General features: G+C 36.8%; 1 protein-coding gene across 10 annotated transcripts in view; it reads left to right on the top strand.

Moving 5' to 3' along the window:
• The window catches only part of SLC4A10 (solute carrier family 4 member 10), a 150201-nt gene that overhangs the window by 79118 nt on the left and 46473 nt on the right, over window positions 1-24610 (top strand). For all 10 annotated transcript variants that reach the window (XR_003573047.1, XR_003573048.1, XM_027899938.1 and 7 more), the window contains 2 exons: window positions 2800-2960; window positions 15058-15246. Coding sequence is in view for 8 of the 10 variants with exons in the window: in XM_027899938.1 (XP_027755739.1) it covers window positions 2800-2960; window positions 15058-15246 (350 nt within the window). In the remaining 2 variants the exon portion in view is untranslated. The remainder of the gene's footprint in view (window positions 1-2799; window positions 2961-15057; window positions 15247-24610) is intronic.

Raw genomic sequence — 24610 nt, 5'->3', positions numbered from 1 at the left:
ATTATACCAATTTAAGGGTTTAAACTGTAAAAGTAAATGTATTAAAATTTGTCTTTGAGAAACTCAAAGGAGTAGAAAATTGGCAAACTTGGGGTGTATACCTGAATTTGGATTTTAAAGCCATTTCTGTCATTTAAATTTGTACATGAATTCAGAGGATTTGATTATGATTTTTAAAACCACTTGAACACTTGGAATAGAAAGACTATGTATAAGATTAGATTTGTTTATGTTTTCTTCTACTGTTTCTTATTTGATATGTTAAATAGGGATTATCTGACATAACAGGAATGCTTCTGAGAAGATAAAAGGTGATAATCATGATGTTCCCTTGATGATATGTATAAATTCATGTTATGCTTATTAAAATCAAAATAGGAGTTTATTCCAAATGTAACATCCTCTCAGCTGGGTCTGATTTAGTTTCATGTCCCAGCCTGTTGGTTCATGAAGTAACAATGTACGATAATGTGCTTAAACTTGTAAGTTTCAGTAACAGTAGGAAATGGGATCCAACCCATAGAATTATACTGTTCCATTCATTGAAACCCAGATGGAGATGATCAAAATGGCAAGTGAAGTTATTTGAGCAGTAGCAATAGTTTCCTATGGATTTTTATGTTGTGTGTAAGCTTTGATATCTGACACCATAAACTCTAATTAAAGCTGTTTTCATAATTTAGACTTCTCTTGTCCATGTGTCTCTAGTAAGTTACAAGCCCTGGAAAAGAGCCTGCCTCTGTCCTGTCACCCTTAAACTTTTAAGAACATGTTTGTCTTTTAGAGCTCATTCAAAATCTGTTCACAAATGGTCAGTATATTTAAAATAGGTAATATCAAGGACAGACTGCAGCAGTGTAATCAGATAAGCAATGTTGAAGGCTTATTTACATGAACAGAAGGTAATGACAAAATGAGGTTTCTGATGATATTCTGTAAGAAATTGTGCTTGGATCATTATTTTTTAGAATATAGGTAAGATGATTTTTTTTCTGAATCAGCATAAGACAAGATGTTGGTACATCAGAAATAATTATTCCAAATAATTTGGAATACCCAAGCATAAAGATGGTAATCTTATAAATCTCCTAAAAAGATTAGAACCATACACAAAACCAGAGGTATGAGAAAAGAAAAATGTAGGTATTTTGCAGAGTCTTAGGAGGCAATAGGTTAAACTGGATAGTAAATGCACTGTTTGGGATGTTATGAGCACAAATAAGTCTACCACGTTTTTTAGCTTGTAAAGATGAGGGTGATGAGTAAACCAGGAACAGCCTCTTCTTAGGGAGTTCAAGTGCAACCTCAAAATGAAAAAAAAAAAATTAAGAACTTTTTTTTCCTTCTCATGTGCCTCTTTTTAACTTTCTTAAGTTGTTACAGCTCATCCTTTTGGATGTCCATCTGGACATGGTTTTTTAATATCTATTTGGAAAACCCCATTTGCATACGCAAACTCAGTTTCAGGGCACAGCTCTTTGGAAACAAATTTTGGTGTGTGCTGTATCCTTGTTGCTTCTCTGGAAGAATGAAAAGGTAAAGGAGATAGCCTGGCTAGGCTGGAAGAGAGATTGCAATGAAGGGAGCGGAGAAGACAAGTCTGATGGAGAGGAAGGAGTTCTCATGGGCAGAGGAAAGATACAGAAACTAGCCAGTTTCTGAGAAATGAATGGAACATATCTAAATACAAAGAGCAGGCTGGACACAGGAAATCAGAGATTTTGAAGGACCCAAGGAATTGGGGCAAATTGTCTATTTATATAGACTATAATGAGAGAATTATTTGAAGGCAGCTGGGACAGTTCGAAGAAGTGGAATACATCATGAAGGGAGCAGATATGCTGATTATGAGTGGGTCACTGAAGTGGTAGCTGCTCAAAGGAGGGCAGTAGAAGTTGAAGAATTTGGTACACAGGGACTGAAAGGGGGACAGTATCTAAAATATAGGTACACATTTTACAAGTAGGAGCAGAGCAAGACAGGTGGCCCAGGAACAGAAGAGGACGTCTGTGCTTGTATTGCTGGGCTGTGAGGCCCTGGTAAAACTGGAAATTCCTCTGCTTTAAAGTTCTTAATGATTTACACTTCCCTGCTGTCTGGAAATAAGTGTGAAGATGCTGTCAAGGTGTGAGGCTCTGCTTGACTTCTCTGGTGCTGTGTCTATATAAAATAGCTGAGTGCTGCTGAGTCGAGTGATACAGAGATGTGCAGTGGATGCAGCTGTTCAAGCCTTGCCAAGCTGGAAGGGCTGCACGGCTCCACGCAGCAACATCTGTGTGTGATTGGAAGACTTCTGTATACGTCAACAAACTTACCAGATTTTTCATGTTTGTTTAATATTCTTTTAACATTTAGAGTGTAATATTTATCTCTAAACAATTCAGTCACACAAGAAAGTTCATCAGGCTGGCCAGTGACATAAGACTTGATCCTTCCATGCCAGTTTCATATATCTTTTTACTTTAATGAAATCTTTCCTGATTCCTTTTCATACTACTTGTTATTCTATCACAGAAATACCACTGCATGCCAAAGAATTAGTCAAAATTCTTGTAAAGTACAGTGATGCTTAATACATTTCTCTTTTCATCTCTGTGGTCAGAACTTATCTTCAAAAATGGTAGAATACAGCATTATATGCAAAGAAGCAAGCAAGGGGAGTTTCTATATATTACCTACAAAGAAAGAATAAAGTGAAATCCAAAGACATGTTTAACAGCGATCTGTCACTACCCATAGAAGTAATTTATTTTTATTTTCTTATGGATAATGGAGTTATAAAATTGGTTGTTTGTACAGGTGGCTGAAGTTTGAAGAAGATGTAGAGGATGGTGGAGAGAGGTGGAGCAAACCCTATGTTGCCACACTGTCACTTCATAGCTTATTTGAGCTGAGAAGTTGTATCCTGAATGGCACAGTTCTTTTGGACATGAGAGCTAACTCCATAGAAGAAATTGCAGGTATGTATTGATGTTTCATGTATCGGTTGTGAAAATTAATCATAAAAATTAAATGCTTACAAGGAAGCTATTGCATAAGAATCAATCCAGGTTAGAAACTCTTGGGAAATACTTTACTTGGTAAGTATTTTATTTCTGTTTTTTATATGGACTTTGCTATTTTAAGAATCATTTTTTTTTTTATGAAGGAGGAAAGTTAAAATGGAGGAGAGAGGACAGTTTGGTTGTATTTAATTAGAGCTGGCATGTTCTCTGCTCCTGCCATGCTGCCTCATGTTATGACTGATGAGTGTGCTAACTTTCACAGGCTTAATCTCCTGCTATGCTAATTGCAGGCACTCTAGCTTAAAAAGATGCAAAAATATAGGGAATTATTTATCATAATTAAGTTACATGAAGACAGACGTGTCTCTGAGTTGAGAAAGGAATCAAGAAATAATATTGTGTGAATTTTTAAATAAATTTATAGGTACATTAACTTCTTAAGCTAAGGTTGAGTGCATTTTTTCCAGTAAAGGTGTATTTGGCAGTTGTGATTTTAGAGCTTTTGAGAACAGCAGAAGCAGAAAGAGAGAGAACATAATTGATGAGTCTTCTCTTCCAAAACTATAACTGCGATTGACACTGAATGCCATTTTCTGCATTCCTGGTGTTTCCCATAGATACAAAAAGACAAAGCAATGAAGTTTTCTGACACTCAAGGTTATCGGGAAAACTGCTTTATGGGTGATACAGAAATCTATGTAAGGGCCAGATAAAATTTATTTTACTTATTTAAATTATCAAGTAATGAAGATATTGTTTGATGGGCTATATTTGACAGTGGAATTAAAATTGGCTCTGATAATAGTAGCTGCTTTTTGTATTTACTTTTCTCAAATTGTTTATGTCAAACTGACGCAAGATATTATTAATACCACTCTGCAGAAACTTGTGTGGGTTTCTCTGTGCCGAGATCTGATTCTCCTATGACTCATGGTCTGAATCAGAGCTTCAAAATTTGTCTTGATAATGATAAAAGATAAACATGAAGAATCAAAAGCAGCTGATTTGAAAGAACAAAGATGTCTATCAGTATGCTGCTTTATTATTTATTTATAAATAAATAAGACTTTCTTAGATCAGCTTGGTGTTCTTGTATTACTTTTTGCTTAAATAGTACCCTAGGATTTTCAAGCTTGAGCTTTATGTTCTTAATCCAGAAATCACTCAACTTTGTCTGTAGTGAGCTAAGAGATCCCTTCCAGAATTGTTTTTACTTAAGTAGGTAAAAAAGTAAAAATTAAAACAATAAAAATAACTTCAGTGAACATCCTTTTTTTCTGTTTTTGGAAGATATTGTATATCTTCCAATAGTTAGGCCACAATTAATTAATGTTTATAATCTCTCAATTATTAGTTAGTTGTAGTCTTTAGTTAATATGAGCATTCATAACACTGATGTTGTTTGGAAACTCATCACAGATGTAAGCTGTCCTTCAGCAGAGAATTTGGTGAGTTACTGTCATGCTATTTTGAATCAGTTCTACTTGTGGATTATCTTGGTTTGTTGATTAAGGAAACTTCTTTCTTCTGAGAAGAGGCTTTAGGATGATTTTCATTAATTGGTTTGTACCATTTTCACTTCAAAAGTAAAAATGCTGTGTCAGATCTGGGTGCATTTTGTTTGTTGTGTTATTTACTTGAGCTGGTAGGCATCCCTTTCTGATAAAGTAATCTGACATATGACAAGATTTGCATGGGTCATGCTTTGCCTTCGAGAGGGGATTTTATTTTCCCTCCTGCTGATTCAATAAGCATTGAGGTAGTGGTGGTTTTTTGTTGTTTGTTTGTTTGTTTGTTTGTTTAACAGCTTTGCAGCAGGTGCTTCTGGCGAGTGAATCATTCTGTAAATTACCCACGTTCTGTCAGGTTGCTTTGAAGAGATTTTTTTTTTTTTTTTTTTTTATTTCCCCCAGAAATAAAGTTGCTATTCCAATTGCTTTTCTCTGTAAATATTATTTGTGCTGTAGCAATGCTGTTTTCCTTTTCCTCAATCAAGTTCCTTTGTAATTTGTTACTCTAATACTATGTATGTAGGTAATTCCTGCTCTCCAGCAGTTACAAAATGTTACTAAGAGTGGCACACATTAGGCAGTACTGCAAGGAATAAAGACTAATAATAGAGGTAACAAGAATGCTACCAAGATGTGTGCTAGGTATCTTAGAAATGTGGGAATTTCAAATAATAGGACAGCAGTTCTTTTTATATAAAAGTGACTGCTGGACCTGAAGATTAGACAGAGCTGCTAGTATCTCTCAGTAAATCTTTTATTGCCTGTTGCAGTCGGTTGCTGTTCACTGTCAGTAGTTATAATCCTACTTATCTTGTGCTATACAATGCAAACACTGTTTTCGCCCCGGAGTTGATATGTATACTGATTTTATCTGACAGTCCTGACACTTTAGAATTTAAAGAAATTGTTGCTCTCACCTGTTGGCTACAATTTTTTTTTCAATATTTAACACTCTTCTTATTTTGCTTGTGAGTCAGTCTCATGGTAGGCTTGTCCAGCAATCCTGATGGTGACTCTTGGTTTTGTTTCAATGTTACTGTGTATACCACCTGTAGGAGAATTTGTGAAAACAGATTATATCCCACGGCTTTGAGCAGTACTCCTAGGTTAACTTTGATTCTTGTGTCCTTCTTATTCATAATTTAGAGTTTGTGTTGATTTTTTTTATTTGTTTGTTTGTTTTTAAGGCTATCTTTTGATAATTTTACTGTATTGCTATAATGCATCATCTTTTGAGAACAAATACATTATTTGTGCATGCGTACTTTCTTTTTACTTGCCTTAATGCTTTGTTAGTTAAAAATGTGTGCTGTGTATTTGTTGGTAATGTCTTGCTATCTGGGCTGTATTCCAATTGATTTATATTTCTGTTAATGCAGTGCCAGTCTTTGTATCCTTGAAAGAAACACACTTAATCTTCATTGCTAAATTGAGACGAAGAATTTGTATTTGTTTTAGCCAAGGCTTTTAATCTATAAACAATTATTCACTAAGGCACGAAATTCTCAGCACTTACCCCTTGAAAATGTTGATTATTAAAGTCTTTGTTTTAAAACCTTAATGAGCTTATGGTAAAATCTACAGTTGAAAACCACCATTTATAATGTTTGCAAGGCTTTCAGAACACTTTGTATTTTTTCCCTGGAAACTTTGATAGTTCTGCATAAAAATATTTTGGTACTAGTGATGCAGTGAGAATTTTTAAATCATCCTGTGTTCCAGCACGTCCATTCTCTATTAGGCTCTTTTTCATTCCAACTGTCTTACTAAAAAATGACTTGATCTACAAGACTGTATATTTTGTAGGACAGGTACCCAATTTTCTTTATTGCAAAAGAGCAATCATACCTATGATACTCAATTCACAGGCAGTATATTATTATAACAGAGACTTCCGAGATAAATTTCTAACACTGTTATCATGCATTAGAACAGGATGTTTGTTCCCAAAGTTTCTTGAATAGTTGTTAATTTTGTAAGACGGATTTTACTTCTCTCTTGAAAAGAGCTCAATTCCTCTTCTGAACTTTATCCTGTTTAAAAACCCTTTTTTACGACACATATTTTAGGGGGGTTTATGACTATTTTTAATATGTGACGTTATTTTTTCATATGTCTTTGCAATGACTCCTATATCAGTAAGTTAGCACTCCATGCACGAGGAATTCCTTTGAACATTTGATGTAGTAATATTTTATCGATCACTTCTGTATAGAACATATGCTAAAAGGAAGTCTGAAAAATCTATGTAATCAAAACAATTTATTTTGGAACTTAGCTCTTGACGAGGTATTTGCCAGAATCTGGCTGCACCATTAGAGAGCAGCTTCAATGTGTTGTTCAAGTTGGCAGATGAAAATGTTCTCTTTTGATATTTTCATTTAGTTCCTTTGAAACCATGTAGATTCTCAGATTACCATCTGGTTTTTTGATTATAACCACTGAATGAACCCAAAAGGTTCTTCTATTTAGCATATGATGCCATTTTCTGTTGTTTGGTTCAAAAACTATCCAGTCCAGCCTTTAATGGCAATACTTTCTTTACAGCATGAGCCACAGATCTTGCAATTTCTTTTAGTTGTGCAGAGTGTTCTGTGAACAAATGTTAGACTTTGTCAAATACAAACTGTAACTGTGGCCTCAGTGTTGCACAGTGGGGCTTTGGCAACTTGCACGTTTGAAATATTAAATAGTTCCATTTATTTTAAATAGCTTAATTTTAATAATGGCTTATTTTTTAAATTAAATTTTAAATCTTCTCCTGCTTTCCAATCCCAAGATCTGACTGTTTTTTCCTAGTTTTTTCTATGTTCCTCACAATCAAATTTTCAATCTGTGTAACAGCTTAATCTTGTGATTGAGGTCACTGGACTCTGTGCTCAGCAACTCAGGGCATTACATCCCAAGTGTGCAATTTCACTGATTTCATTAATATCATGTTAAGCTTTCAATCTGAACAAGTCTTCTTTGCTTTTGTTTGGTTTAAGCTATATTACTTCAAAATAATGACATATTTTAACTGCCTCAAGTAAAGATTTTCTTTCACTGGAGCCTTTTGTTTTCATCTGCAACACATTGTGTTATGTTTCTGTGAGTGCTTTTATGGTAAATTTAACTCCTATTACAAACGCTATAATAAAGCGTGGGATTGCCTTGGAGCAGTTTGCTTCTCTGTTTGACCCTACACCTGTCTTTTGTTCATCTTTCACCTTCTCACCCATATTTTTGTATTTGTTTGCTTTATTTTCAGCTTACCTTGTGGTAATAACTTCTACAGGGAAACATCTCTCAGTTTTTTTTTTTTTTTCCTTTGTCTATGGGTAAATTGTAAACCTCGTACCAACTTCTGAGTAGTATGGGGATTTTTTATGGTGGTTTTATGTTTTCCCATGTTAACCACAAATCTGGGAATTTTTTTAGATTGCATAAGTCAAATTCAGCTTGCAAAATATATTGTTTTGGTAGCATCCACTGTGGCTGCAATTCTGAACTGCAAGCTGGAAATTTTGGCCTCGTCTCTACTGTTTACAGTTTTGTGAACTACTTGCTCTTCTTCCTCAGTAAAATTACATACTGCTGTTTTAGAAAGCAGACATTTGCTTTTCAAGTATTTCAACTGAGAAGTTGGACAAAATAATTTCAGGTAGTGCTGAAAATAGAATCTGTCTCTCAGTGCACTGGAACGCTGTGGCCTCTTGGGTGAGCAGCCAAATCTGCTGGCTTAGATAGCTTGTTTATAATCACCATTATAAATGCTTTAACTGGTTTCAGCTGGGATAGAGTTAATTTTCTTCCTGGTTGTTAGTATGGGGCTATGTTTGGGATTTGTGCTGAACATGGAGTTGATAATATAGAGATGTTTTTGTTATTGCTGAGCAGTGCTTACACAGAGCACTTTTCTGCTTTTCATGCTGCCACGCTGATGAGGGGGCTGGGGGTGCTTGGAAGGTTGGGAAGAGACACAGCCAAGAGAGGTGACCAATATTTTATCCCACATGACATCATGCTCAGTATAAAGTTTGGGGGAAGAAGGCAGAAGGAGGGAGGTGTTTGAAGTGATGGTGTTTGTCTTCCCAAGTAACTGTTATGTGTGATGGGGCCCTGCTTTCCTGGAGATGGCTGCCAGCATGAATCCAAAACATAGCCCCACAGTGGCCACTGTGAAGAAAATTAACTCTATACCAGTTGAAACCAACACATTGCTGTAAATGGGTCTTGGTTCACAAGTGCAGCTCAGGAGTACTACTTGTTGGGTTTTTATTGCTCCTAGTGTCTGACTCATTAGGGAAGTATATATTTGGGTTTCTAGGAGAGATGAGTTAAGATATAGAACAGTATTTCAACTGATTGTCTTCTATAAAGCAATGCTTAAGGGCTGCTTGGGTTTTCTTCTTCCCTGTCTTAAAGGGAAATGACCACAAACCAGACAAACCTTGGCTTTTAAATTATTATCAGCTATGACTGCAATTGTGAAGCACGCAAAAGCCTATGTGTTTAATTTTTTGTCATTAGTCTTTCATTTTGTCCTGCAATCGCACAGTTATAAAATTTGGAGGATTGAGAGGTGTGAATACCAGCAACTTTGCTGGTATGTACTGAATTTAGTTTCTTTTACTGTAAACTGTCAGTGCCAACGTGTATCAGGAGAATAGGAGCCCAGAAATTTCTTTTTGGACTTAACGAGTATTTCTGTGCAAATGCAGTATGCCGTCTATAATTTATTCTATGTTTCACCTGAACATTCTCTGTATTATTGTATATGAGGTGATGAGCACACTGTGAACCTCATGCAGTGGCAAATGAACAGTGGACACACTTGAGTGCCTCGTTGTTTGTTTGCTTGGACCTGCGATGACTCCACAAGTATCTGGCCACATGTCTCTGTACAAAGCTGCAGTGTGTAACAGACATCTCCAGAGTGAGTGGAAGCAGCCAGCCTGCTTTTGCGTCCTTGCTGACTCCATAGGTGGGACAGATGGAGTTTTCTTCTCTGGGCCACACATGAGCTGTTCTGCATTTGAACTGATGTGAATTGTCTGCACCCGGATGCTCTAATTCATAGCCTGGGTAAATTGTTCACAGGTGGTCACGAGTTGTATTTGAGTTACTATAATAGCTTGTTTAAGTACTCACATTGCTCACATTTACTCACAAAATTAATTTTATGTAGATGATGTATTGTAACTGAGTCTGAATGGAGAAAGCATTCTTGAAATTATATGAAACCCCAAGTATTCTTTGAATTCTTTTAAATGACCAAGGAAGGAAGAACGTCTGTCTTTAGCAGCTTGAGAAAATGATTTTGTGGTTCCAGCATGAATCAAGATTCCTTACTGAAGAAACATGCTACTTCAGTGTACTTGATGTCAGAAGAAATGTCATGATATAGATGATTATTAGAATGCATAACACTGTGATGGTGGATATTCCACTTCTTACATCCTTCCGAAAACTTCATGTGGTTGTGAAGCATCCTTGAAAATTGTAATGATAAGCCTTGTCTCTGGCTCAAGGGGGGCTGTGCAGAATTTAAAAGGTCGTTCAAGAGGAAAATTCTTTAAAGCCAACAAAGAAATCCCTCAAATTTTTTTGCTAAGCATAGAAACCTTGGAGAGCCTCTGTTGCTACACAGGACTGTAGCTTGGATATAGTGCTGTGAGGTTTTGTGTCTTTATTCTTTACTCCGTTCTGTCATATGGAGTGTGGAGAAATGGCCATCTGTTCTAGATACAAAAGTGAAGACCAGGGCTTTGAAAAGTATGTGCAGCTTCAACTGATGTGAGCGTGTAGGATCTTCTCACAGGATTAAGGAATTACGGTCTGTTTTGAAAATTGCATGTTTGAAATCTTCTGTTGGCCATTTACTCTTGGACTTCAACCATGGTGCTCTTGTTTTCAAGCTTATCTTTGCAATCAAGCGTGTTGTTACTGATATTGCTTGGACTTTTAAAGGTATGCTGAAAAACTTTGGAAGAAGCTGAAATGGAAATCCCATAACGATAGGGGCTGATGGACACAGTCCTTCTTACCCCTGTTCAGGGCATGAGAAAAGGGTCAAAATACAGCAATCTGGCAGTAATTTGATTGCATTTAAACTCCTGCAGCTGCTACTGCAACTGGGTCTGTGTTAAAGCAGTGACAACTGCAGGGAAATACCAAGGCAAGAAAACACATCTTCACTCTTTCCAAAACTGAATGCATTCTTTTCTTTTTACATGTGGTAGAGGGGCTACAGGAAAGAGGAAGTTGTAAAACACCCAGAAAACTCAAGCCATTTTCTTCTTTCTGGAAGGAAATAAAAATTTTTAGTCATCACCACACCGGCACCAACTCCGTGGCTTGTATGGCTGTTAACAATTCTAGGAGAGCATTTAGGCAAGGAAGAGGATAGGGATATGATTATCTTTTTCCTGTAATTTTCTCTTTTTTTTCTCATTGTACTTAGCAGTTAATATATTTTAATATTTAATGTGTAAAATACCGTAATTCCAGGAATGACACCATACAAGTGGAGTATGTGTCTAAACAAGGTGATTACCATAATCACAACCATAAATTTGCCTATTCTAGAGGAATCCTTTTTTTCAGCTCTTCCTTTTGATTTCTGTTTTATACCAACTCAAAGAGGGCAGTCTTTGGGTTTGCATGTTCTGTAGTTTGTATTTTGATCAGCAGAATTCAAAAAGAGAGAGGAGAGGATAATTTAAATGTTGCTTTTGCACAGATGTCCTGAGTTATAAATTTATTATTTATTTTTTTCCTTTAAAGATCCCTTGTCATGTTACATAAACTACTGGCCTGTTTGGGAACTGTAACATGCAAATTCATGTACTAAGGGTGTTTAAAGGGAAGATAGTCTTAGGGCACAGGCAGTTCCTCAAAAGGCAATAGAGTTCAGGGGGAAAATGCATATTTTTCTTGGAGCTGGAGCTTTCTTTCCATTTTCTCATGTGTTATAAATTCTCATCGCCTTCTGAAAATATTCTGCTGAAGACTTTGTCTTAAACTTGTGTTACCTTCTCCTTTGCCTTTCTGTCAGTTATCTTGATGCTATGCCCCTCTCTCACTTGCACTATAGTCTAGAGTGATAAAAAAACTCTCTCTACACAGAGAGTGCAGAGATAACTGACCTAATAGTGTTTCAGTTAACCCTGGAGATAAAAGTTCCTTTCAGACTCAGGTTTTATTAGTGTGGGCACCCCACTGGGCAACATTACTCTTTAGTATGAACATTTGGTCAAAACTGTTGCTACTACTGCACAGAATGTAGTTGCTGGAGGGGGTCTAACACAGCATTGAAAACCACTGCTTGATTCTTCATTCCAAGCTGCGGATACATTGCTCATATCTCTTGGCAGCTGCATTTGTCTGTGACCTGTCCTAGTCTTTTTATACATGTGTCATCATAGAGATGTAAATTTGTTGGCAGCCTCTTCGTAGTAAATGAAACATGCAGGTTATTTGTTGTTCAGCTCTCAAAGCAGGTGTGTGATACATTGGCTTGTTATGTCAATATTGAGAACTTCAGAAAAACTTGGTTTTTTAAATGTATATACAGTGCATAGGTGACTGCTAGCAATTAAACTCTACTTTTAACCTGCGTAGTTATTTAATGCCTTTTATTATCTCTCTTGCTCTTGGCAGTTATCAAAAGCATGACAAATTATTTCCCTATGATGATGCATCTGCTTTTTATTTTTTCTACTCTGCTTGCTTATGCACTGAGTTTGCTGGTAGATATGAATCTGACTCCAGCAAAGAATCATTAGCTGTCTGGATATTTAGTACAAGGAGTTTTTGACTCAGCTTATTATATCACTATTTTTGTGCAGTACAGTTTCTTCCAATTGATATACAAGGACAGTGTGTACTTAAATGCTGTTACGTGTGCTTTGATACAGATTTTTTTTCCCTTCATTTTTCTGTTAATCATCATTACTGTTGGTAGCAGTATTTGCCCAAATAATAATTTAAAAAGAAAATCCCACATAATTCTCAACAATTCTTTCCCATTTGAAGCAGATAATGCATGTCATAAAATCATAGGTTCTTAGAATTGTTTGTGTTGGAAGGGGGTATTGAAGATCATCTAGTTCCAGCTCCCCTCCTGTGGACAGGGATGCCTTCAACTTGACAAGTTTGCTCAGAGCTCCATCTAATCTGGCCTTGAACATCTCCAGGGATGGGGCATCCACAGTTTGCCTGGGCAACCTGTGTCCCTAGTGCCTCACCACCCTTACAGTAAAGGAGTTTTTCCTTGTATCTAATCTAAACCTACTCTGTTTCAATTTAAACCCATTCTCCTACATGCCCATGTAAGTAGTCTTGTCCCATCTTTCCTGTGAGTTCCCTTCAAGTAATGGAGGGCTGCAATTAGGTCACCCTGAAGTTTTCTCTTTTCCAGGCTGAACAATCCCAGTCCTCTCAGCCTTTCCCCATAGGAGAGGTGCTCCATCCCTCTGATCAATCTGATCTCCTATGGAATTGCTCTAACAGGTAGATGTCTTTCCTGTGCTGGGGACCTGAGAGCTGGATGCACTGCTCCAGATGGGGTCTCATCAGAGCGGAGCAGAGGGGCAGAATCACCTCCCTTGACCTGCTGGCCACTCTGCTTAGGATACCCTCCAGGATACAGTTGGCTTTCTGGGCTGCAAGTGTGCATTGCCAGCTCATGCCCAGTCTTTACTCCACCATTAGCAAAAAATTGTTAAGTACCTCAGCCTTTTCCTTATCTGTAGTTACCCGTTTTCCAGTGCTGTTTATCAGAGGGGTATACCTTCTTGGACTTTCCTTTTCTGAGTAATGTACCATTAGAAGCCCTTCCTGTTATTCTTTGTGTCCCTTGCAAGGTTCAGTTCCAGTTTTGCCTTGGCCTCCCTCACTCCCTCTCTACACAGTTGTACTTCTCTATACTCTTCCCAGGTTCCCTATCCTAGTTTCCACTGCCTGTGCATTTGCTGCTTGCCCTTTAGTTTGGTCAGCAGTTCCCTACTCAGCTGTGCTATTCATTTGCTTTTCTTACCTGATTTCTTGCTCCTGGGAATCGCTGACTCTCGCACTACGTGGGAGACTTTTTAAATATCTTCCAGCTCTCCTCCACTCCCTTGTCCCCAAGTGCGGTCTCCCAGGACATCCCCCTGAAAATCTCCCTGAAGAGCTGTCTTCCTAAAGTTCAAGAGCCTGAGTTTACTCCTTACTTGACCTGTATTCCTCAAGACTGCAAACTCCACCAGTGCATGATCGCTGCAACCTAGGCACCTCCAACATTGGTGACTATCAAATCTAGTATCACCTTCTCTCTGCTAGGGCTGTCCATCACCTGGCTGAAGAAGTTATCCGCCATGCATTCCAGGAGTCTCCTGAATTGCCTACAGCTTGCTGTGCTGCTTTTCCAGCAGATGTCAGGGTGGTTGAAGTTCCCCAGCAGGACAAGAACCCGTGAGCGCGATGCCTCATGTAGCTGGAGCAAGATGGTTTCATCCACAGGTTTCCCTTGATCAGGCAGCCTGTAGCAGACCCCAGCTACAAAGTTCTCTTTGTTACCTTGGTCTCTGATTTTTTACCCCCAGGCTTTCTACCTGCTCATCGCTGTTCTTCAGAGGCAGGTCTTCACACTTAATCCCTATCTTGATGTAGAGGGGAACCCCTCCTCATCTCCTTCCTCCCCTGTCACTATGAGTAGCCCATAATCATTTATAGCCACACTCCCATCATGGGAGTCATCCCACTGAGTTTCAATAATGTCAACAAGGTCATGACTTGCTAGCAGCACAGTAGTTTCCAACTTCTGTTTGTTGCCCATGCTGTGTGCATTGGTGTAAAGGCTGGACTGTTGGCCATGTCACCTTCCTAGAGGAACACGTACTTTCTGCTAGTGGACTGCAAAAACAGGTGTAATTTCTTAGCATGGGGATCAGTTTCACTGACACCTCCTCAAAGTGATTCTGTAGCAGAAACACATCTGGCAGCAGAAACAGATCCTGTTAGGTATTGACAAGTAATGCAGTGAATTTTTCTGTGTTGTCTTACCTGAAATTCCATTATATTGCACTGAAAGTATTGTAATTATAAGAAATAAAGAGTTAGACTATGATCTCCTGTGGTGAGTACAAAGGGAATAAAAAAATTGTATTCTCAGGAAATAAAAAAGTTATATTCTCACAGCACCCCGGTCCTTTGTAGGAAATAGGATAGGGGTTATTTGGGAAAAAAATCCACCTTATACACATTGTAGTCTGGGTTTAAATGTGTTATGTATGAGAGTGCTTAAGGACCAACTCAAAGTTACATAGGTGAGCTTAATTTGTGAATTGCACAATTTTTGGAGGGTAAGAATTTTTTATATTAATTAATAGCAATATATTTTTTTTCCTCCCTGAGTGAAAGACTTCTAGATAAAACTTACCATTTAATTATTGCAATAAAAACACAGATACTTTTTATTTGTAATCCTGTAGGGTACTTATTATTATTATTGCAATTTAAAAGATAAATTATTTCCTCTTTCGGCTCTTTTATTATATTTATGCATATATTTTCAGATATGATTCTGGACCAGCAGGTGAGTTCTGGGCAGCTCAGTGAGGACGTTCGTCACAGGGTGCATGAGGCATTACTGAAGCAGCATCACCATCAGAACCAGAAGAAGCTGAGCAACAGGATCCCAATTGTAAGATCCTTTGCTGATATCGGAAAGAAGCAGTCTGAGCCCCATTCCATGGATAAAAATGGTAATGCATTGCTTTATTTTGTATTTTGAGCTTTCAGTAACATCTGAAGGTTCAGTATTGCATTGTGCTTTGTACCCACAGCTTGACAGTGTGATTCTGCTCTGAATAGCTACCCTGTAAAAGTGGTACTTTTTACATGAGAGTGGCTCTTCTTTTTCATTCAGTAATATACCTGCTTAAATTTGAAATTCAGGTATCCTGCACAGTTCAGGGCTAGGCAGAGATATTCAATGGAACTAGCTCAGGTGTTGGAAGCTAACTGTGTTAGTGTGCCACTGTGTCCTGAGGAACTGGCATGGCGCATGATTTCCACAGCAGCTCAGTTTAAGGACACTTGTGGTGCTTTAGGTACTCTGTGCAATCCTTCAGGCTGAGCTTGAGCAGCTTTGCACAGTGTTACTCTGAACTGTGGACACGTTCCATTAGTGCGAGGAATGTGGTAGAACTATTTTTGACTTCTGTTGTTTCCAGGACTTACTTATTTAAAATGTAGTGGATTGTTGAAATATTTTTTAAGTCTACAACAGTGTGTGTATTAGTTGAAGTTGGACTGCTGCTTCAGATTTCATAGGTGAGTTTGAAGTGTTGAAAAATGAGGAAAGCATTTTCAAAATGGCACTATCAGAGAGATGTCACATGAACTCTACCTTGTTCTTTCAGAAAATCTGTTTTGGGAAAATCAGGTTAATGCAAATGAAAAATGTTTGCAGAGTGGTTCTACAGTAAAATATTGGCATAACTTTTTTTTGTTCTTTTACAGAACACTTTATATGCTCTACTGTTGTTATAGGTTATCATGAAAAATCATTTCTTACTGCCTCTTTGCTTATTTGCATAAACACAAGTCTGTGTTACAAAACTTGCAGCCAAATTTTGCAAATATTTACAATTAATTAATTAGATTTATACGTTGCAGAATTACTGAGCCTCTGTATCCAGTGTCATCACATTACCCACAATATTGTTTCTGAATACCGTTAGACTGTAGTGACTCTTATTCCAGAAATCACCTTAACTTCAGTTAAATCTCAGTCCCTTCTGCTTTCAGTCTTTTTCAGAGCCCTCCTGAGATCCCCTATTACCCTGGAAAGTGGGGAGTGAGGAAACAGCTGTAGCACAGGGAAGGTGCAGGTTGCAAGAGGAAGCTGTATGCTGTGAGGCATAGGACAGAAGGACACAGAAGAGTAGTGTGGCTGATCTGGAAAGATGGAGCTGTTGGCATAAAGATTAACTGTTGTTTCAAGGAAGAACCTCTGTTTCAATCATTGCCATATAAAGTTTTATTAGTTCTATTTGCTTCCCTGGGGAAGATTCTCAGACCTAAAAGGCAATATAATTTCATTGATGAGGGTATGAAATAGATACATTAATAATGCCAAATTGTCATTTTAAGAGTAAGGAAAAAGATAATATTTACTAAGATCTGAGTGATTATGAATATGGATGCACAAGAGTAAAAGTAAGTTCTTCTTCCTCAGCTTCCACAGGATGTAAGATGGCACCTTGCATTCCGTAAGCTTTTTGCACTAAGTCTTATAAGCATTAGGTCTCCTTAAAAAGACCCCTCAGGGCAAGCTGTGTAAGTATCATGAGTTCAATTTCAGTAACTTTCTGTGTCTGTCAGTGGAACTGATGCAGTAATTCACTCAAGAAACATCTTGCTTTTGCCCAAGTTTCTTCTGGGAACTTTCCTATCTAAGTTCCCAAAAAATTGATTCTCATCAAGACAGTATCTAAGTCTCTATTAAACACCCTAATTTTATACACTTAGTGGTTAAGTGATTCTCTAACTAGGAAGACAGATTCTTACAGGTTTTCATTTGTCTGACCTTATTTTGCAAGATGGAAAATAGCTGAATTCCCGTTCATGTGCTTATGTAGAAATGTCTCAAACTACTCTGATTTCTTTTAAAAAAAGAACTTGGTCACTTTGACTGTGTTAATTTAAATTAAGTCAAATGTACCATGAACAATAGAAATTCCATAGTTTTAGGAATATTTATTTGAAAGTAAATCAGCTTTTTATCTAAATTACAGTGAAAAATTCCAAATGCAATCTTTTTGGACACAGGTGTCTTTTAATCAATTTGAAGCTTTGTTCTTCTACTTGTGTCTTTTAAATGCTAATGCACACTTGGCAGTATCCTGCATTGACCTCTTCAAAATTTATGATGATCCTCTGTTAAAAAAGGACTTAGGTATTTTAAGTTTCTCTCTTATCATCCATTACTCTGTTACATTAAAAAGTTGGAATCTTATTGCCTGAATTGTACTGAAATCAGTATTAGCTCTAGAAGAGGAAAATTTAGTTTCAAGTTTTTTGTTTTAAAAGGAACCACAGTTTTTTCCCTTTTCAAGAAAACATCAAAGAAGCAGTAAATGATGCAGGAATCTACACTGAAATGCTCAGCTTTCAGAAATTCTACTGTTCTTAGAAGCTTGACCAGGGGTAGCAGCAAGGTTTCTGATCATTTTCTTCTGCCGTTGCCTCATGACCCAAATGCTGGAGTTCAGCCACAGTGTTATGTTCACTGCAGCAGAGTATTTGTTTTTAGATTGCTATGGAGTGGCTGTACAAGCTTCTCATAGTAATACAAAAATGAGTTTTTAAAATATGACTTTGATCATGTGAAAGCAAAAGAAAACAACTAAGTATGTGTAATAGAAAGGAAAATTAAGGGATATAAGCAACTTATATTATTGTCAAGAATGTGCTGTAAGACACATCTTGTTTCCTGAGGTCAAACTGTTAAAAATGCATTCAAGGCATCATTTGTTTATTCCCATTTGTGCACAAACGTTGTGTAGAATTGATGAACATAAAATGATCTATATATTGCTATCCATAGCAGTATTGTTCTTTCCTTTTAATAAAAAAACAGGAATCAAAATATTGTTGATTTTACTTTCTGATTGATGCACTTAATTCCTAGAAAACTGTAAGGAGAGAAATAGATCATCTCTGGTACTACTAGTGAGCTTCCAGCTCAGTTCAGCCCTATTAAAGATGAAAGTTTTTATAAAGATCAGGTACAGGAGCTTCAGGTGGGCCACTTATTTGTTCCTGTTGAAACGAGACAGGGGAACTTAGACACGTTTTCTGCACAGAAGGAAGTTCTCAGTTTGGTTACATTTGGAGTTAGTGTAGGCAGCTGAACTGATAACAGTACTTAGCAGTTTGTTGATTGTAAAATAGGTGATTCAGAGCCACAGGTCCCTGACATCTGGGTAACATGGTACATCTGAGGATGTAAGCCCCCTTCTTTGTCCAAGTTCTTGACAATGGTAACTTATCAATGCGTCACTTTTCAGATATTCCAGAGCAAAGTCTGAAAATGAAGACATAAACTTTAATTCAATATACGGCAGTACCACTGATAGACTATTGTGATATCTTTGTTGGAAGACAGTTGTACATATGTTCTCCCTCCATTTTTCTTTGTTTAAGAGTCTGTCAGACCACCTAATTAATTTGCTTTGTATTTAGTAGTATTATCTTTTGTTTACAATGGCTTTTCTTCACATCCTCTGCAGGGCTAAGATGTCAGGGTGCTATGGATTTACCATGCATTTTTAATGCTGCCATGCTGTGTTTAACTTTCACTTTTCATTAAGCATCAAAACTGTGAGAATTAAAAGCCTGCTTTTGATGTTCCAATAAAAAACGACAGTCAAATTTGGCATAAGAGCAGGAAAAATTATTTTTTTTTCTTATAGGCTAATTTGATACCAAATACCCAAAATAGAGGGTCACAAGTAATTTTAGCATAAATATTGTAAAAGATAGGTAAAAATAAGAATATTTTCCCATAGTAAATCATCTTTAGAAAATTTGTTTTATAAAGCAATTTAACCTATTTTTGTAGAGATCAGTGGGTTTGTCACTCTGATAGCTCAGAGCTGTGTTTATAAATTCCTGTGATATGATATAAAAAAACAAAGACAATTGTGAATATATACCACCTTTCTATTGTGAAAGGAATGCTAAAATAATTTCACAAGCCTCTCTGCTTTTATAGAGGGGGTTCAGGAATTCAGAATTTAAGCATTGTTTGGCATGAAAAAGTAGCTGATTCTATGGAAATGTAGTTAGAAAAAGAAGTTTTCATCATCATGTGACCGGATTAGTCAAGTGTGTGTGTGTTTTATATACATATATATGTATATATATGTAATGAGATCTAATAGGCCCTATGCTGATTAAAGTCCAAGATTAAGCAACTTGGGGAGAGGACCATGGCAGTATAAGTTACTTGTATTTCCATGCACTTTGCTGAAGTGTTCTTTACCCACAATAACATGATCTTGAGCATGTTTTATGTTCCATATGTATGCCATTTATAACAGTTTCTTCTCCCTGGACATCGGGGCAGACACGTTATTAGTGTAAAAACTGCATTACACCACACATCTTGTCTGATTCTGAGAAATTCTGAAATTCCAAGGAGAGGTTCATTGATATGCCAAAGAGCTTAAAGGAAGCAGTGGCATATTAAATTTGGGATCTTCAGAATTAACAGCATGAGTTGCTGGAGCAGTTTGTTTTGACAGGTTCTTTTTCAAGCCTTTTTCCAGTTATTTCAATTAGTATGATGGGCTGGTTTGGACTTCTTTGTTTTGTGTCAGTATGAGCACGAGCGGAGGTGTTGGAGCCTATGCCTATGTGTCTAATTTAGGACAGCATTTTTTAGTATCTCAGAAAGTCAGCTTACCAGTTATGTGATGGTGTTAGTTACTTTCTTCAGTTTCCCAGTTTTTCTTAAACATCTCTTCAAGGATTTATACCATAACAGTGCTAGTTTACTGCATGACAACTCCAGTGTCAATGGCACTATGAGGAAAAAGATGGACGTTACTTGGAGCCACACGAAAAGGGTAGGGAGGTATTTTTAAGTACATGAACATGTTCCTTCATTTTGGGAATAAATCAAAATTAATGACATTCAAGCTTTCTGGCAGTATTGGATGTGGATCAGATGGATTACTTCAGGTTTTTTTTAGGAGAGGGCATACTCAAAGATAGTGAATTCTAGTTTAAATAAGCTAATGCTCTCTTTCTTGTTTTAGATTCCTCTCAATGTATGTATTTTATTCAGCTTGTATTATTCACAGGTTTTTGTACTCCTAAAACATAACTTGTACTTATAAACATTTTCATCCGATGTGTATTCTTTCTTTCTCCACATTTCCTTGTATCCATGATAAAATGTGTAATCTGTATGTATAAACTGTATCATTCATCTTTGTATTTCTTTATTTTGCTCTGTCTTTGTTGTGTCTGTCTCTAACAGGCTCATCTCATCTCTGTATCTTCCTCATCTCCTATCCTTTGGGTTCTGTAAACTCCCTGAAGGTTCAGAGGTAGTATAAATACCTGTTCTTGCTTGGGCTTCAGATCATTTCAAATGTACACCCATGTCTTCCTCTAAATTTCTTGTCAGCATGCAATGTCTTGCTATAGTGATTAAAAAAATACTTCAAGCCTTTGTCAGTGGCTGTGGCACACTTAAGAGAAGCTTGTGTGGAATGATGTTTTGCGGGGGGGGGAAAAGTGCTATTTCTTTATAAGTTAATTTTCTTACATCAATTTGTGAAACTGCAAATCATAGCATTTTAGTTTAAACTGCATGACTTCCTGTGAATTATGCTTGAGGTTCAGGCCTTGCATTAGAAAAACAGCTAAAGTGACTTCTTCCTCATCCTCTTAAATTGCGTATCATTAGTGAGCACCAAATCTCCTTGCAGTTACGCAGGTACAATAGGAATTACATGGTTCTCTGCCAGTTTAAAATGTTATTCAACAAGAGGCCTAAAGATACACAATTTAGCCTGCAAAGATGCTGTCAGTGCTCCGTTATATTAGAATTTTACAGTATACTTAAGAAAACTTACTGCTTTTCAATCCTTGATTTTTGATCTGGACAGTGTCGTCAATTTAGATTTTGAAAATTGGTGACTAGTTGCAGTGAAAAGCCTGAAGATTGCTATAGCTGGTTTGCAAATCAGATTTTTTTTTTTTTTCTGAATGGGAAGAAATCTGTATGGTCTAGAAAAATAAGCATCTTCTTCTCTGGTTCAGTTTCCTTTCATGGTCAGTTGCATCCAGTTTGTTTTCATTAACTGTGATTTATATCTGAATGCATTGTTCCAGACACATCTTGGATTTTGATTAATAAACACAGTGCATATAGTTAAATGTCTTGAGTTTTATATTTTAGGGAGGAAGAGTAGGTTGCATGTGACATTAATTTAGTGGGATTAATTTTTTCTTTTAATTTGGCAGGACTAACTGTCTCAGAATGCCAAACTATCTGCAAATGCAAACTTCTATTACTGTGACAAATGTGGACCTTACTTTGATGGATTTTGATTTTCAAGTGGCTTGACTTTTCCTGACAATATTTTTTGTGTGAATTCTTGCTCTATTCAAAGCTCTGGCAATTTCATGTTAGCTGAAAAAGACACTTTTTAAATGCATGCTGAATTTTTTTAAAATATATTTTTTAGAACTATATTGTTACTGGCTTTGTAATGCATAGATAAGCCTTAACACCCATTTTAGCATGGTTTTATCTGGTATGTATTAAGTTCCTTTGTTTGTAGCCTGGATATTTCAGTTTTACCACACTGTGAATTTGATGCATAAAAATATCTGAATGGCTCTCTGATGAATTCTCAAAGAATCCAGCTCTTCATGTGCTTTATGTAGGTGGACTGCAGGAGAAATCAAATCTTTTAAACTTCAGATTTATAACAACTCAAAGTACTAGATTACACTCTTGAAAAATAAAACACTGTATTTATCCCATACAATGTGTAAATTACCATTTTGCTCAGGAGTGCTGAAATGGAACTGACAAGGACAGGGCATAAAAGAATTGAATGGCAAGGCCATTCCTGCTTTCATTCCCCCTTATAGGGAGTCGATGATTTATGCCCCCAACATTCGTACCAGCCTAAACCCCATATTTTTAGTTCAAAGAAAAGAAGCAATAAACCATGACAAATGTATTTCTCAGAGCAAATGTTTAAAATTGGGCTACAGTTCAGGGTTAGTTTGGTGGGTTATTTTGTAAAAAGAGATTATCTGTTGTCTCTACCTTGTATCTTTGTTACTCAGTACGGTAAAAAACCCAAACTTGTTGTTCTGTGATCCAGAAAGCTGTCTTAAGTTGTAGAGCTATTTAAACACATCTTACTGCCTCAAGGTAAAACTTGTGTTCTTTCAGATTACTCCAGCATATGGGTAAATCAAAGTTTGAGGTCTTCTGTTGGCACAGAAAAAGAACATATGCTATTCTTATAAACTTCACATACTTACTGATTGTAGCTTTTATTTCCTTCCACTTTTATTTTTACATATTTTTCTCCTAAAAGAAGCATGGACACAACATTTAAAAGTCCTTTGGACTCTTATGCTAATTACTTTTGACACCTCCAATTATGATCTTAAAACTTCAGTATTTATAACAGGTGGTCCATGCGTTGACTCCTGTGTTGGTCAATATTTTTCTTTCTCTGGCAGATATCCCTGTTTTCATTTTCTTGAATTTTTGGGTCCAGAAAAAAAAAGTGTAAGTGCCTAATTAGCAATGGAAAGATAACTAACTACTATTTCTGTTGCTTTCCTGTAGTATCTTTATAATGTAGAATGTATATTACTATAAGCAGTTATTAAATTATTACAACTATTTCCCTTTATATAGATCCCAGAATATAGAGGAATGTCTGAAAGGAAAAAAATTAAGAAGTAAAAGGTATTCTATTAATAGATTTAAAGTTTTCTGGGGGTAATTTAAGAGAAAAGCTTTCTCAGAGCATTTTATGGCTTCTCTATTTGAATAAATGACAGGATTTTTTGGTCACATTATTAAGATCACCACTATAGTAGAGAAGCAAAATTTATATAATTTATATATTATTTATTTTTAATAGTTATAATACCACAGGATGCAAAAATAATTTGAAGACTGCTCAATAAACAAAAAAATTGCTGTGTGAAGTAGTGCATTGGTATACATAGTGTAAAGATGATAGTGTAACAGCAATGGAACTCTTTTTCTTTAAGTTCTAATCAAAGCAGACAAATTCAATGACTGTTTATAAATATCTTGCATATGTCATAATTTCTAGCTTCCCTTTTGCAAAAGTTGTCTCAGGACATTTAGGAATTAATAGTCTCTTTTTATGTGAATTCCTTTAAGTTACCTATGTAGCTTTCTAAAATAAATCCTTTATTCTTGTCATATGCAAATTCTAATTGTGACTTTATTTTTATCTACTTGGTTTAAGTTAACATGCTTGTCATGACTGGTTTTTTTGCCATTCTCTATTTCACTGAAGTGCTGAACAAAAGCCCTGATTTCTATTCTTATTTGATCTGTCCTTGCCCTGTATCAGAGAGAAAATGAAAACATTTGCATTTTAAAGATGGATACATTTAATAATAAGATTTCTAGTGCTTCATTTTGAAACATTCTATTCCTCTACTTCCTAATCAAAGTACAGTATCTCTGTTTATGCTCCCAGGATGCAGCACAAGTATCCAAAAAATGTTTTGTGTCATGGGAGATTTGTTTAATGGAAAATAAGATGTTGGTTTTCATGAAAACCAGCCTTTTCCTTGAGCAAGTATTTCACGTGAGAATTCATGACCAGATTTAGTCAGGGATGCTGTAGTGCTCAGCTGTGACAGAAGCTGGATACTTCAGCATTTTGGCAGTGGTTGAGGTACTCCTGCAAGTCTCTGATCCTGTTCAGACTGTATCCTGCAAACCGCTCTGTTTCCTGGCCGTGGCTGAGGACATGCAAATGTGTGTAACAGTGATTTGAGGGGCCACACTGTGGCTTTTTGAATTGCCCAGACAATGTGCGTAGCTCAGGACTTTCTGACTGTCTTCGTCTTCAAATATCGCGAACATATGGTCTTTGTTACTGTGCAAGTTTAGGTTGATTTTCACCAGAACCAATGTTTTCACATCATAATTTCTCAGTCATATGAGAGACTTTATTTGCTATGGAAACAAATATATGCTGGGCACGAGATGCTGACTCTGGGCCAGTTGGACTCTGTAGTTATTCCTGGGTATGTGTTAGGGCAGTAAGAGAGAGTTGGCTCATATATTTGGTACTTTCTCTTGTACTTCATGGTGGTGTTCAGAGCTGTGCGTGGCTTCTGCTGTGCCAGGGAGGGAGAGGGTGAAGGCAAGCGGGGCATGGTCTGTCACCCTTTGGGGTTTGTGTGCTCCCACCCCCTGTGGCCATGCACAGGGGCAATGTTGGCATTAAGTAAAAATATACTTTATATGTCGTATACTTGTTGCTTAATCCTGTTTTTCTTTTTGAGATTTTGTTAGCAAAGTTT

The sequence above is a fragment of the Empidonax traillii genome, unplaced genomic scaffold (assembly GCF_003031625.1).
Source record: "Empidonax traillii isolate 1590-97213 ecotype Southwest subspecies unplaced genomic scaffold, ASM303162v1 scaffold696:size366466, whole genome shotgun sequence".
NCBI lineage: Eukaryota > Metazoa > Chordata > Aves > Passeriformes > Tyrannidae > Empidonax > Empidonax traillii.
Note: the sequence above shows the minus strand (reverse complement) of the source record. Positions and strands in the feature narration are given on the sequence as shown.